This window comes from Pseudorca crassidens, chromosome X (genome assembly GCF_039906515.1).
Source record: "Pseudorca crassidens isolate mPseCra1 chromosome X, mPseCra1.hap1, whole genome shotgun sequence".
NCBI lineage: Eukaryota > Metazoa > Chordata > Mammalia > Artiodactyla > Delphinidae > Pseudorca > Pseudorca crassidens.
Window position 1 is genome coordinate 112,564,787 of NC_090317.1, and position 13,661 is coordinate 112,578,447.

The 13,661-nt window shown below is 55.7% G+C and overlaps 1 protein-coding gene across 1 annotated transcript; it reads left to right on the top strand.

Moving 5' to 3' along the window:
* Nucleotides 1–231: 231 nt before the first annotated feature.
* On the top strand, nucleotides 232–13,169 carry ARX (aristaless related homeobox). Its single transcript, XM_067722458.1, has 5 exons — nucleotides 232–1,333; nucleotides 3,045–3,921; nucleotides 6,544–6,589; nucleotides 9,417–9,745; nucleotides 11,950–13,169. Exons 1-5 carry the CDS (start codon nucleotides 1,138–1,140, stop codon nucleotides 12,188–12,190), a joined length of 1,689 nt encoding a protein of 562 aa, XP_067578559.1. The 5' UTR covers nucleotides 232–1,137; the 3' UTR covers nucleotides 12,191–13,169.
* Nucleotides 13,170–13,661: the final 492 nt, after the last annotated feature.

A 13,661-nucleotide genomic window follows, 5' to 3' on the forward strand; every position in this document is an offset into this window, starting at 1 on the left:
CTCCCACCCTGGAGCGCTCAGGGCTCCCGGCAGGTTCCGCTCCCTGCGCGTGATCTGACAGTGTCCAGCCTCGGGGTGACGGCCTAACTGAGGCTAACTTGTGGGGAGGAGAGGGTAGCGCGTCCGGGGAGAAGGGGGAGACTCCAGGACTTGTCCCCAGCTGCCCGTCCTCGCAGCCGACACTCGCCTGTCCCTTTCTGCCCTGTAGGTGCTCTAGGGAAGGCCGCGCGCCTTTGGCAGAGCTCTGTCTTTAAGGGGACTTTTTCCAGAGTTGAAGACGGAGATGAGAGCCGTTGAGGGACGCTACCAGCAAGAGCGCAACCGCCGGGCTCAAGGTGAAGACTAACAGCTCAAGGCGTTGGGCCGCAAGAAAAAACTGAACGCCGCAACTGCAGATGTTGCTTGCGTCCGTCACCCCGGCACCTCGGAGGCCCGTCCAGCCTAAAGAGGACGGCGGCTGAGGGCCACTGAGGTCAAGGCGCTGTCCTGGGAGCGCAACACTGGCTTTGAAAAGGGCCAAGTCGTTCTGAACGCGAGCCGAGCCTCAAGGACTTGTCTCCGAGGGAGTGAGGTCCTCGGGTTGGTGGAAGGGGCGCACGTCGCCCGAGTGGCACCCACAGGCCTGACATCCGAATAAGCTAGACCTTCGGGCTAGCCCTAAAGGGTTAAAGGAGGCGCTCCAGGAAGTTGTTAGTTAGAAAGTTGTTAGTTAAAAACAAAATATAAAAATAAAATTGGCTCGGGTGCGTGCCTGCTGTCCCACCTCCACCGCCGGCCTTCCCGGAATCCAGTCCGGGTTTTGCGCGGAGCCCACAGCCCGGCGCAGGCCTCTGGCGAGAGCCAATCAGAGGGCGCCTCTCAGCACGTGGAGAAGAGAGACTCCAGAGCTCCGCGCCCGCAGCTCACTACACTTGTTACAGCTTGTCCTGAGCGCGGAGAGGGCGAGCTCCGGCCACCGGCAGGGCGGGAGCCAGCAGCCAGCGACCGAGCGAGGCAGAGAGGCACAGAGATCGCAACAGTATCCATTATAACCAGCCATCTAACCCCACCCCCCCAACACACACCCATCCATCCCACCAGCCCCGAGAGGCAGCCAGCGGCCCGCTTCTCTGCGCCCAGGGAAAAAAAACCCCAGCCATGAGCAATCAGTACCAGGAGGAGGGCTGCTCCGAGAGGCCCGAGTGCAAAAGTAAATCTCCAACTTTGCTCTCCTCTTACTGCATCGACAGCATCCTGGGCCGGAGGAGCCCGTGCAAAATGCGGCTGCTGGGAGCCGCGCAGAGCTTGCCTGCCCCGCTGGCCAGCCGCACCGACCAGGAAAAGGCCGTTCAAGGTAAGGCTGTGCTCGCCGGGCACCTGAAAAAGGTGCTGGGCGCTGGTTTGGATGTGTGATGTTCCGGGGCCAGGGGCCTGCGGTTGTCCAACTGGAGACGGAGGAAAGAAAGGGAACAACTCTGAGGCCTGGTGCCTCAAAGAGCGGTAAACATCTCGCCAGGGGATGTCTCTCCCTCCCCCTCTGCTTCCAGAGAAAGCAGAGACCGAGCTTCGCTTCAAGGGCCCTTAGGTTCTCGGTATCCGTCCTTAGGTCGTTCAAATGCCCCCTTTGGTGGCCTTGGGGGTGCTCTGAAGAGGGGCCACAGGCCAGAAACAGCAGGTGCCGGGTGGACTCTTGTAACAGCAACTTGGTGAAGACAAGAACCCCAAAAGCTGTGAATGGGGACCCCAGGCCGAATGAGCCTTGGCCTTTCTTCTCTGGAAGATTTCTTTATATGTGGTGTTGTGCTTTCTTCTTCTTTTTAAAATTGTAGATTACTTGTGACCTTTTAAACCCAAGCTTTGCAGAAAACGTCTCCCTGGGATTCCCCAAATGCTCCTTATTGTATTTGAAGTGTATGAAATGTACGGCTTCTGGGTGTTGTTTTTTTCTCTGCTATGTTATTTTTTTTTAAACAGTTGAGATGTTTAAAAGCTCTTATTTTTTTCTAAAATTAAAAATTTCAGAACAACTGTCGTTTTGCCCCGAACCTGTTACACTCAAGTTTCGCCTTGAGCTGGCTTGCAGAGGTGTCGCAGGGAAAGAATTGTTGATTTCTTTTAAAATCCGTAAACCAGCGGTCCAGCCGCAGCGCCACTTGGAAGACGGGAGCGGACAGCGGAGAAGGGGGCGTTTAAAACAAAACTGACTTTTTCCTTTTCTTTTTTTAGCCTGCAGTGGCACCTGTGCCAGGCGCTTCCTCGAGGGGAAGGAGCGGCCTGTGCCTATTGCACCCCCTTCGTCCCCCACCCAGGCCTTTCTGAACCCATTTTCTCCAGGACGATTTTTCTGTGCTCGGAGCCGCCAGCCCCTCCCGCTGGGGTCTGTCGGGGCAAGGCCGCACTCAGGGCCACGGGCCGCTCCCCCTTCCCCCGCAGGGGTCGCCCGCCGGGCAGCGGCCCCTCTCGCCAGCCCCGGCCGCGTGGCAGAGCCGAGGGCAGAGGTCGTGCGCAAAGTTTTCAGGGTGGTGGTGATTTTTTTTTAAGTTGCTGAATGTTTTCAGATTGCCCCCTGCCCCGAAATGGGAAGGAAAAAAGTGAGGGAGAGGGCAAGGGGAAAGAAAAAGAAAGGAATAAAGGAGGGAAGGAAGAAGGGGGGCGCACAAATAAGAGAAAGGAAGGAGAGGGAGAGGGGAAAGAATGATGAGGAGACGGGATGAGAGAGAAAGAAAAGGAGAATGTAAAATGAAAGGAAGGGCCAGAGAAAGAGGTAAAGGAAGGAAGGAAGAAAATAAAAGGAAGAATGGGAGAGGGAAAGGAAAGGAGGGACGGAGGAGGAGAGAAGGAAAAAAGAAGGAAACAAGAGAAAGGGCAAGAGAGAGAAAAATGTAAAGAAAAAGAAACAGCAAGAAAACTGGGGAAGGAGGAGAAGGGCTCGGAATCTGATGGCGCGGGCGGGGGGGCGCGCCAGGGCCTAGGCGCGGAGGGAGCGGCGGCGGGCCGGCCCGGGCGGCGACTCTGGAGGGGGCGCCCGGCCGGCCGGCGCGCTGACCGCTCTCCCTTGCCCGCAGGCTCCCCCAAGGGCAGCAGCGCCCCGTTCGAGGCCGAGCTGCACCTGCCGCCCAAGCTGCGGCGCCTGTACGGCCCGGGCGGGGGCCGCCTCCTCCAGGGCGCCGCGGCGGCTGCGGCGGCAGCGGCGGCGGCGGCGGCGGCGGCGGCCACGGCCACGGCCGGTCCGCGGGGGGAGGCCCTTCCGCCGCCGCCGCCGACCGCGCGGCCCGGGGAGCGGCCGGACGGCGCGGGGGCCGCCGTGGCCGCCGCGGCCGCGGCCGCCGCAGCCTGGGACACGCTCAAGATCAGCCAGGCGCCGCAGGTGAGCATCAGCCGCAGCAAGTCGTACCGCGAAAACGGGGCGCCCTTCGTGCCGCCACCGCCCGCGCTGGACGAGCTGGGCGGCCCGGGGGGCGCCGCGCACCCGGACGAGCGCCTCGGCGCGGCCGGTGGCCCCGGCGGCGCCCCGGCGGCGAGTAGCGGCACGGGCGCCGAGGACGAGGAGGAGGAGCTGCTGGAGGATGAAGAGGACGAGGACGAGGAAGAGGAGCTGCTGGAAGACGACGAGGAGGAGCTGCTGGAGGACGACGCCCGCGCGCTGATCAAGGAACCGCGGCGCTGCGCCGTGGCCGCCACCGGAGCGGTGGCCACCGCCGCTGCCGCCGCGGTGGCCGCTGAGGGCGGGGAGCTGTCGCCCAAGGAGGAGCTGCTGCTGCACCCAGAGGACGCTGAGGGCAAGGACGGCGAGGATAGCGTGTGCCTGTCTGCGGGCAGCGACTCAGAGGAGGGGCTGCTGAAGCGCAAACAGCGGCGCTACCGCACCACGTTCACCAGTTACCAGCTGGAGGAACTGGAGCGGGCCTTCCAGAAGACGCACTACCCAGACGTCTTCACCAGGTACGCGCGAGGGGTGGTCGCAGCGGCAGCGGCTGGAGGGAGCGAGTGGGTCCGGGAGAGGGAAGGTGGGCGGGCAGGGGCCCCGGGCTGGGGCAGGGACTCCGCTCCTGGACTCTACCCAGGCGCGCCCTCCCAATGCACCCACCCCGTTGACCAAAAACTACTCCCCCCCTCCCCCCTACTCCGGGCCTTAAGTTTAGACTGGGATGTTTTTTGTTTTTAGTCCTTCCCAAGGTCTCTCCAGTTTAATTTTTTCAAATTACGAGTTTTAGTTAGAGAAAAAGAAACGGCCTTTCCAAAGGCCTCCCGAACACGCCACCTTGGAGACGTGCGCACCCTTGCGCACACACTCAGGGCCCCGGGCGCTACGGTCCGGAGTCCGGGCCAGGTCCCAGGCGAGGCGCAGGAAGCGCTGCCGGCCCTCGCCGCCAGAGCTAAACAGGGGCTATTTTGGGCCGCCGTGTGGTGCGATCGCCATCCCTGCCTGATGCCCCGGGCGCCTGCTGGGTATCAGTTAACGCAGTTCGCAGTAAAGCTGCCCGTGCCTGCGGAGAAGGCCGTTAAAAAGATCCGAGTTCTGTCATTTGAGGACTCCTGAAATAACCGAAGGAAGTCAAAACGGGGCAGTGTTTGGTATCTGTACAACTGTGGAGGCACCGGCCATAATCTTCCCTTCTCATCGCTGCCCTCTCTCCCTCCACACACATTAAACCCAGTGTTGGTTTAATGTAAGCGGGTTCACAGGGGCTGGCACTGATTGCTGGAAGTCTGGCAGGCAGTAGACGGAACAGCTGGGGGAATTTTTCTCTTTGGACGGCTGTCCAACCCGGGTTTTTCTCCTAGTTACGCTCCACTTCACACTCGCCCGGGTTTTTTTGGGGGAAAGATGTACCTGTGAGATGACTGGGCCTCTGAAGGCCAGCTTATTAATCCTACCTGGGGCGCCGGCCTGGCTGGGGGCCTTCCTCTCCCACCCCAAGGCTTAGGTCTGGCTCGGCGAGGAACCACGGTTAGGGCAAACTTTCCCCAGCGGGGAGGGAGAAAGAGATGGGTGCTTGCCTAGCGTTGGGCTTGTCAAAGCTCGAGCAGCACCTTCGCATGAGGCGTGTGCGGCTTTTCAACGTGCACTTTAGTAGCAGCGGAAAGCTGTCCGCCCCTTTGAACCGGAGGAGAAATCGCTCAGTGTTCAGGAGGCCCGAGCCAACTCGCAAGTGTAGTTGGTCTAGCCATTAATTGCCAAACTGTCTCCTAATCAGAAACGGAAAAGAGTAGATTTGATGCGGGGCAGAGGCACTGAACTTGATCATCCCCTGAGCTAAACTTGGTCCTCCCCTCTTTCATCCAGTCCCTTCGTTACCTTTAGAAAAGAAAATAAATTTTAAAACAATTGTGTCTATCAAATAGCTAACCGGCCGACCTGCTTTTCTTCATTTATCACACGTGTAATTCAAAAGGAGAATATGATGTGGTGTCGCTTGGCACCCAGGTCTGCCCTTCTTTAGCTTCTCCAGGGGAACCAAAGTACATGAAGAGGGGCAGCTCCTTTTCGCCACCCCGTGCTCACCTCTTTCCGACCCAGGGGGTTAGTTAGAGCCCCTTGGTTCCCGCCCGGATCCAGCCGGGAGTGTGGTTTTGGGGTTTTAGATTTGCTGATGCTCACTGTAGCAGAAGGCAGAGGGAAGCTCTCCAGTGAACCGGTTTTCTCCCAATCCTGAAGTTTCAGGTGTGGGCCAGGGGCACTGCCAGCAGTGCAGACCCAGGTCCGAGGCTGGGGCGGCCCCCGCTCTTTCATATTAGCGAGCGGAGGGCCAATTATTCTCTGCGCGCTCGTATTTTCGGTAAACAGGTCGTAAGCCATTCTACAGCATCTTAATGGTTTCCTATTTGCCTTAATTGTCGCAGTAATAACTGCAATGACGGGGTAGGGTTTCAGTTAAATTGACTTCCCCTGAGATGGGCAGGGTTTGTAGTGGGCACTGGAGTCAGGAGGTGCGCAGAATTTTGTTTAATCGAAAAATTACCCCACTGAACTCTTAACAAGCTTAACATATCTCCAGAGGGTAATGGGGAGTATGACCTAAAGGGGTGAGGGAGGGAGGATGGCGGCGGAGAGAGAGAGATGGAAGGAAAGGCGGAGAGCTGGAGAGAGAGAGAGAGAGAGAGAGAGAGAGAGAGAGAGAGAGAGGGAGGAGGGGGAGAGAACATTTTTTAAAGAAGGCAGAAAGAAACCAAGAGGGCGAAAGAAATGTTTTTAGTTGGGTGCTGAGTTCTCCCATTTACTATTAGGACAAAAGAGGCTATAATCACTGTGTGTGTGTGTGTGTCTTGTCTAACTCTGGCTTAGAAGTGAGAGAGAATCCGAGACTTAGAGACTCAAGAAGTCACCCCTGTCACTCTTGAATATAATATGATACAGTATAATAGATAACATCCTATATCTGGGAGTGTGTTCCGTTTTTACATCTTCAGTCAAATAGAAGGCACTCCAATGTTGAAGGGATGGCGATGCCTAGGTGTGTGGGGTGAGACCCTAATGGAGGAGGCTGCCAGCGAGGGAAAGGGGGCTGACGGGGGTTGCTGGAGCCTGCAGTGACCTCCTGCCTGTGTGTTGCTTTCTTATAGGGAGGAACTGGCCATGAGGCTGGACTTGACTGAGGCCCGGGTCCAGGTGAGCTGCACTGCAGAGAGGGAGGAAGGGAGGGGCAGCGGGCTGGGGGGAGAGTGGAAGAGAGATGGGTCGATGGATTGGAGGGCTGTTGAGAGAACCCCTTCATAAAATGAAGAAAAGCAGAATCAGAAAGATAAACCCAGACACTCACACACAAAACTGTATTAAAATACGAACACCTGGGAGGTTGAAGGGGAAGATTTCGAGGTTTGGGAGCCTTGTGGAAGGAGTCCAGGATCAGAAGAGGGGTTTCAGGGTCCCTGAGACTGCAGTTCAGAAGCCCCCTGGCCCACAGCCCCTGTGGGAAGCAATCTGCGAACTGAACTGACTTCTCCTGATTGAAATAATGGGATGGAGCATGGATTTGGTGGTTAGACAAATCCGCTCAGCTCCAAGCAGGTATCTGGCTGCGATTAAGTCTCCAATCGGGCTTCATAAAAGCCCACTTAGTGCTAGAACAAACAGGGCCATTTGAAGGCAAAATGCTGTTTGATTTCCCCTCTGCCCGCACAAGGAGCCGGCTAATGCTATTTGATTTCCCATTTTTTATAGCAATGAGCCCACATTGATCTAATAGGGAGTGAGTGCAATGCTATTAAAGGTGTTTGCAGCCCCATACCAGAGTGCATTTCCGAACCCAGGCCTCATAACCAAAGAGACGATCAACACTGGGCAGCCCCGACGGCCAACAGAAAACAGATGTCCCTGGGTTAGGAGCTGAGTGAATCACTTTACAGTCAAAATCAGGTGCTGATAAAGCACAATAAATTCCATATGGCTCATTTAATACACAACAGCTTCTTGCATTAGAGGGCTAATGATGAGGCCTGTCCCCTCCTTTCTGTTGACACATTTCTCCATTGTCAAACAGAGATGTGACAGCAACTCCGCATTTTCAGCTCAGGGGAACGAGTCGTGGGAAAGTTAAATAACTTTTAAAAAGAAAGAGAGCGCCCCCCTCCCCTTCTCCTCTCTCCCTATTCACGGGAGAAGATGTAATTAAGTGAATATGAATTATTAGAGTCCTTTCGTTTACCGTTGGGGGGCCTCAGAGGTATTAATTCAATAACGAGGAATTGCAGGGGGACATCTTGATAATTGCAGTCGAGCCGGGAGAGCGGATCCATCTGTAGAAGGTTTCCACTTTCTTTGAGGGCATTCTGCCTCCACTGTCCCCCCCACCCCCCACCCTTACTCCTTTCACTGCCCTCGAGAAGGGGTGGATATTGTCTAGACAGATTTGGATACACAAAAGCTGCCCACCCAGCCCGGTCCCATCTAGTCTTCCTTTTTCAAGTCTCTGAATTTCCACACTGGAGTGTTTCTGTGATTCTCAAATAGATTATTTGAGGGCTGTGAAATGTTACGGATGGGCCCCCTTTGGGCAGAATTTTAAGTAATCAGCCGACTTGGATTCTTGATTTTTCTTGCCCTAGGTGGCTGTCTAGAAGTCAAACGAAGCCTAGATACTAGTGCTAGTAACGACAGCCCCCACTGTGTATATCTGAAAGGCACAGATGTCTTAAAAAAATTTTCCTCTGGGATCATTTACATTATATTTTAATATAACTCCGTATAGCCCTGGAGTTCATTCTTAATTTTTAGACTTGTGTGCAGGCATAAACCCAGTCCTAAAAATATTAATGCCTTCAGGGGAGAAGGAGCATATCTTCTCAGCTGTGGGTGTGATGAGCAGGTCACATAAAAATAATCTCATGCTCCTAGGAGTTATTTTTAGACTATGGTAGCTGCCATATTTCAGGTAAAGGTCTCTACGAAAACTGCTTTCTATTAACAATTAGCAAGATACCTTGTGCTGAAAACCTCCCCCAAGCCTAGAACTATCTTATTTAAATAACCTATTTAAACCACATCCCCAGAAGAAATAAAGGACCCGTTCGCTAGCTCTGAATATGGGCACAGTCTACAGGTATCCTACACTCTGGTTTCTGTGTCCAGGTATTGCTGAATACCTGGTCCCCGCAGTCAGTGCCTTACTCGGCAGAACCCGGCCCTGCATAGAGCCCCTGCAGATAGCAGGCTGTGTACCCCACACTTCATTTCAGGGAGAACTGGGCCCCTAAACTGTATGCCTGTTTGCTAGTTACTGTGGCCATTTCTTCCCTCCCTCCCGGTTCTCCCCAAGCCCGAGAACCCAGTGTAGTGCTCATAGGCGTTCAATAAATATTTCTGGAAAGATCAAGTGAACCGCCTCCCCGATTCCCTTTTCAGTGCAGAGCAAGAATTTTGCCACCTCTTGGGTACACGTGAAATAGGCAAAAATAGCTGATTTGAGGCAGAAAGCTGATGAGCACTCTTCTCTTGGTGGCTGCCTGGTCCCAAGAGTCACCACTGAATGCCAACTTCTGCATGCCTTATTCTGCTCATTCCTCATCACAGCCTTATGAGGAAACTTTTATTACCCCCATTTTACAGATTAGAAAAGTGAGGTTCAGAGAGGTTTAAGTGACCTGTTTAAAGACACACAGCAAGCAAAAGGCAGCGCAGACATTTAAACCTTGGTTTCCTCACTCCTGAACACACGAAACTACTTTTCCTTAAAAACTGGAAAGGAACTAGGCTGGTTGAAATATCCACTGGAGAGGGTTCACTTGCCCAGTGTTTCCTGCTCGCTTTAAGTTGGGCCCTCTTTCACTGCCCCTTTGGCCCCAGACGTGTCCTTGAACAACCTGAGGCCAGAGAGGGGTGAGGTGGGCGCAGGCCGCAGGGGAAAAGAGGCAGGGCCCGCGGCGCGCGGGGAAGAGGCGGGGGCGGGGTGGGGGGTGGGCCGGAGCCTCGCCGACCCCGGCCTCTTTCCGCTTTGCAGGTCTGGTTCCAGAACCGTCGGGCGAAGTGGCGCAAGCGGGAGAAGGCGGGCGCACAGACCCATCCTCCGGGTCTGCCCTTCCCCGGGCCGCTCTCCGCTACCCACCCGCTCAGCCCCTACCTGGACGCCAGCCCCTTCCCCCCGCACCACCCTGCGCTCGACTCGGCCTGGACTGCCGCCGCCGCCGCCGCTGCCGCTGCCTTCCCGAGCCTACCTCCGCCTCCGGGCTCGGCCAGCCTGCCGCCCAGCGGGGCGCCGCTGGGCCTGAGCACTTTCCTAGGAGCCGCCGTGTTCCGGCACCCGGCCTTTATCAGCCCTGCGTTCGGCAGGTAATACGCGGCTTCGGGGAGTCTGTCTCTCTCATACACGCACAGAGGCCTGGGTCCAGGGAGGAGGCTGGAGACGGGTAGGGACTACACACATCTTTTCTCTTTGGCTTAACCTCAGCGACTTAGCCAAAGAAAATAATCTCTAATTTTGCCTTAAACAATGTGGATCTTGAAGGGAATGACTTGGGACTGAGCGGCAAAGGGAAAGGCAGTGACGATAATAGCAACCGTGGAAACTGGGAGTGTTCAATGAAAGCTGCACCAGTACAATTTGAAGGCAGCAACAGCCCAGGCCGTAGGTGATATGTGTGTAAACGGGTACAGGTGTAGGCCACAGAGCCAGAATGACTTTTCAAGTTTTGCAAAAATCCTTCCTCATGCCCCAGAGCCTGGCAACCAGAGGAACACAGCCCTGGCCCCCACAGGAGCCCTGGAGCCACGGGCCCTCTGGGTGCAAAGGATTCTTTCTTCTTCCCCAGACTCTATCTTCCTTGTCATTCAAGTGACCCACTGCCAACCATACCCCCGACCCCCATATATACAAACCCTGGCCCCCCCCAAAGCGGCACAAGACAACGAAAGAAAAGAAACAGTTCATCATATGTTATAACTCCCTTTCTTTAAATGAACATCGAATGATGAAATTAAAAGTCTGTATAATCACACAGACAAAGAAACAAAGGAGAGATGTATTAAGTTGGAAAGTGCAGTGAAAATAAAACTGAATGCAGCTTCAATGATCTCTCTTTGGGAGAACAAAGAAATAATAGATTCATCCAACTGCATAGCCACTTAACAAAAAAAATCATCTGGAGAAAATGTTCAAAAAAGACTCAGTAAAATTAGTTTCTTGTAACAAACCAATAAAGTGAACAGAAAGTGCGCTTAAGTGTAGTGACTCAGTTTACCTAGTGGAACCAGGGCATGTTACGCCCCCTCCAGGCCACACTTTATTTCTTTCTGGAAAAAATTGTTAAAAGTCCTCTGCCCCTCGCTCTCCACCCTCTCCTTTACCCTTCTCACAACAAATGACTTGTAAAAGCTGGCAAACCACGGCTGGAGTGCCGGCTGCCAGATTTGGAGAGGCTGGAAGAGGAGTGCGGTGCGGGTGGTAAAAATAACAGAGGTGATAACAGAGGTGGAGGGTGGGCTTGGGAGAAGCAGGAGGCGCTCCTCGAGCCCAGGTGGGCTCATTTCTAATCGTGGAAACCCTGAGTTGGCCTTGCGGGGGCCCGGAGCCAAAGCCCTGGGGGGAAGCGGCGGGGGTAGGGGTGGTGGCATTGAGCGTCAGGGGCGGCTCGGGCCTCAGCTGCAGGTCATAGGTGCAGTGCGAAGAGAGTGGAGGCGCCGTGCGGGGCAATCCCGGCGCCTCCCGGAGGCGGTGACGCGGACTGGAGTCCCAGGCTTGGGCTTCGCCGTGCGCCACGCGCGGAGGTCGCGGGTCGGGGCTCTCTGGGACTAAAGGCTGCAGGGGCGCAGGGAAGGCGGTGGGGGAGAGGTGTCGCCGCTTCGGGACGCGGGGCCGCTGGCTGGTTAGAGCCGCCTGGCGAGCGGAAATCTACAGGCGGGCGCCCCCACCCTCGCGGTCTTCGGCCGGGCACTGGCAGCTCAGCCCGGCGCGGGAGGGCGGCCTCAGCGGAGGGAAGGCCGGCATACAAGACCGGTGTTTTCAAGGTAAAAGGAGCCCCGGGCCGAGAAGGCGCCCTATATAGAGAGTACAAAGTGGAGCACAGGTCTTGATCAGTTTTGATCCCACGTTCTCCTTCCTTTCTCCCTTTTTTCCCTTCTCCTTTTCTCTCTTCTTTCTCTTTGTCTCTCTTCTTCTCTCTCCTGGCAAATAGTATTACAGGCAATTGGAGCTCCTGGTCTAAGAATACACCCCCCTTCTTAAGCGAAAGCACAGAATCCGCGCAGTTGGGCCATGGGGTTTTGAGACTCGGGGCTTGCCTCCGCCGCGGCTCTGTCCCCTCTGTCGGTTCCCTGCTCCAGTAAACCCTCTCAGAGCACCCCAGCCTCCCGACCGCGGGTCCAGCTACTCCCCAGCCCGCGGCCCACCCGGGCCTGCGACTCCCCGCCCCAGCGGCGGCGCCCCTCTGCGCCCTTCTGTGCCCTCTGCTCCCCCGGGGAGAGGCGGCGGGGAAGGCTGCCCGAGGCGCTGCGCGCAGCTCCCGGGGCCGTGACCGCGCTGTTTGCTCTCCCTGCAGGCTCTTTTCCACCATGGCCCCCCTGACCAGCGCGTCGACTGCGGCCGCGCTCCTGAGACAGCCCACGCCGGCCGTGGAGGGCGCGGTGGCGTCGGGCGCTCTGGCTGACCCGGCCACGGCGGCCGCAGACAGACGCGCCTCTAGCATAGCCGCGCTGAGGCTCAAGGCCAAGGAGCACGCCGCGCAGCTCACGCAGCTCAACATCCTGCCGGGCACCAGCACGGGCAAGGAGGTGTGCTAAAGGCTGCCCTCCACCCTCGCGCCCCAGGCGCGATCCGGAAAGGTCACCTCACTCAGCACCACTTAAGACCAAATGGAAACAGAGGACCAGCACACTCCCGAGACGGCACTGAGAGAGCGCAGCCGCCTTCGCAGCAGCCTGGACGCGGGCAAGGCAGCCCTCGGCGCTACCGGACGTGGCACCTCCTCGGCTGGCTGTCCACCCGCCCCTGCCCCTGCCCCTGCCCCTGCCTCTGCCTCTGCCCCTGCGCCTGCTTCTGCCAACCTCGCTCCAACTCGAACGTCCACTCTCTCCCGTTCTTTTACTGAAAATATCCGGGAGGTTTTTCTCCCTAAGACACCTGGTATTGAAGTTAAAAAATTTAAAAGCCCAACCTCTCTTCCTCCTGACACCCTACTTAGCTTTTTTTAAAATTTTCCTAATAGCATTTTGGCGCTCTAAGTTTATCTCCCCAGCGTGGGCCCCGGCTCCGGGCCGGGGAAGCGAATGCGAATCTGTAAGATAGCTAACAGTGCACTTAACGGAAAGGGGCGTCTTGTTCTTGTTCTCTTCTTTATCATACACCAACCAAGGTTTTTATATCAAACCAAAGGGAAATACTCTGCTAGAATATGGACTGTTGAAGTCACCAAACTGTGATTATTGATTCTGTACATACCATTGTTATTAAAAAAAAAAGAACAGAGCTTTGTATATTTGAAATGTTATAACGCAATTGCACTCAGCGTGGTATGGTAAAAGTTTGTCCTCTTGTAGATTCTTACTGTGTTGTAGATACGGTAGGGTTCCTAGACAAATATTTATGTACTCAAGCCCTTTATTTAACTTATTAACTGTAGAGGCTTCCGAAACCTTCAAGGTAAAGGCAATCGTACAGTACTTTTGTGTAATGTGTAACTGTTATCACTTTTCCTTGCTATCTAGTGGAGAAGTGTCACGCTCAAAATAATAAAAAAATATATATATATGTTTAACAAAAGGAAGTGTGAATACTCTCTACAGGCTCTGAGGGGACAGTAGTAGGGAGCCCCCCAGAGGCCGGGCGTGGGCTCCTGCGCCCCGGCACCTCCGGGGTTTATCTGAACTCGCGTTTTCCTGGCAGAGGCTCCTGGTTTGAATCTGATCCTCAAAGGATCCGTAGGGTTTCCTACGAAGGTTAAGATCGCTGCCGCCGCGGCGCTTTCCACGAGCATCTCGGCTTTCCCGGGTCGTGTCGCAGCGGGAGCTGGGGGGCCCGGGGCCCAGAGATGGGGTGGGCTTGAGGGAGGGAGGGTGTACCGTAGGCATTGTTGACGGTGAAGACAGAAATTTGAAGCGAGCGGGAGTCTTGGCTCGGAAAACGAAGGAAACTGCTTGTGGAAAGTGCCACGTACAAGGAAGTGCGCAGTCCGAGATGACAGGTAATGGCGAGAGCGAGGAGCCCAGGCGCTGGCTTCCGAGGGGGCGGGCTCCACGGTACACGCGCGGGTAG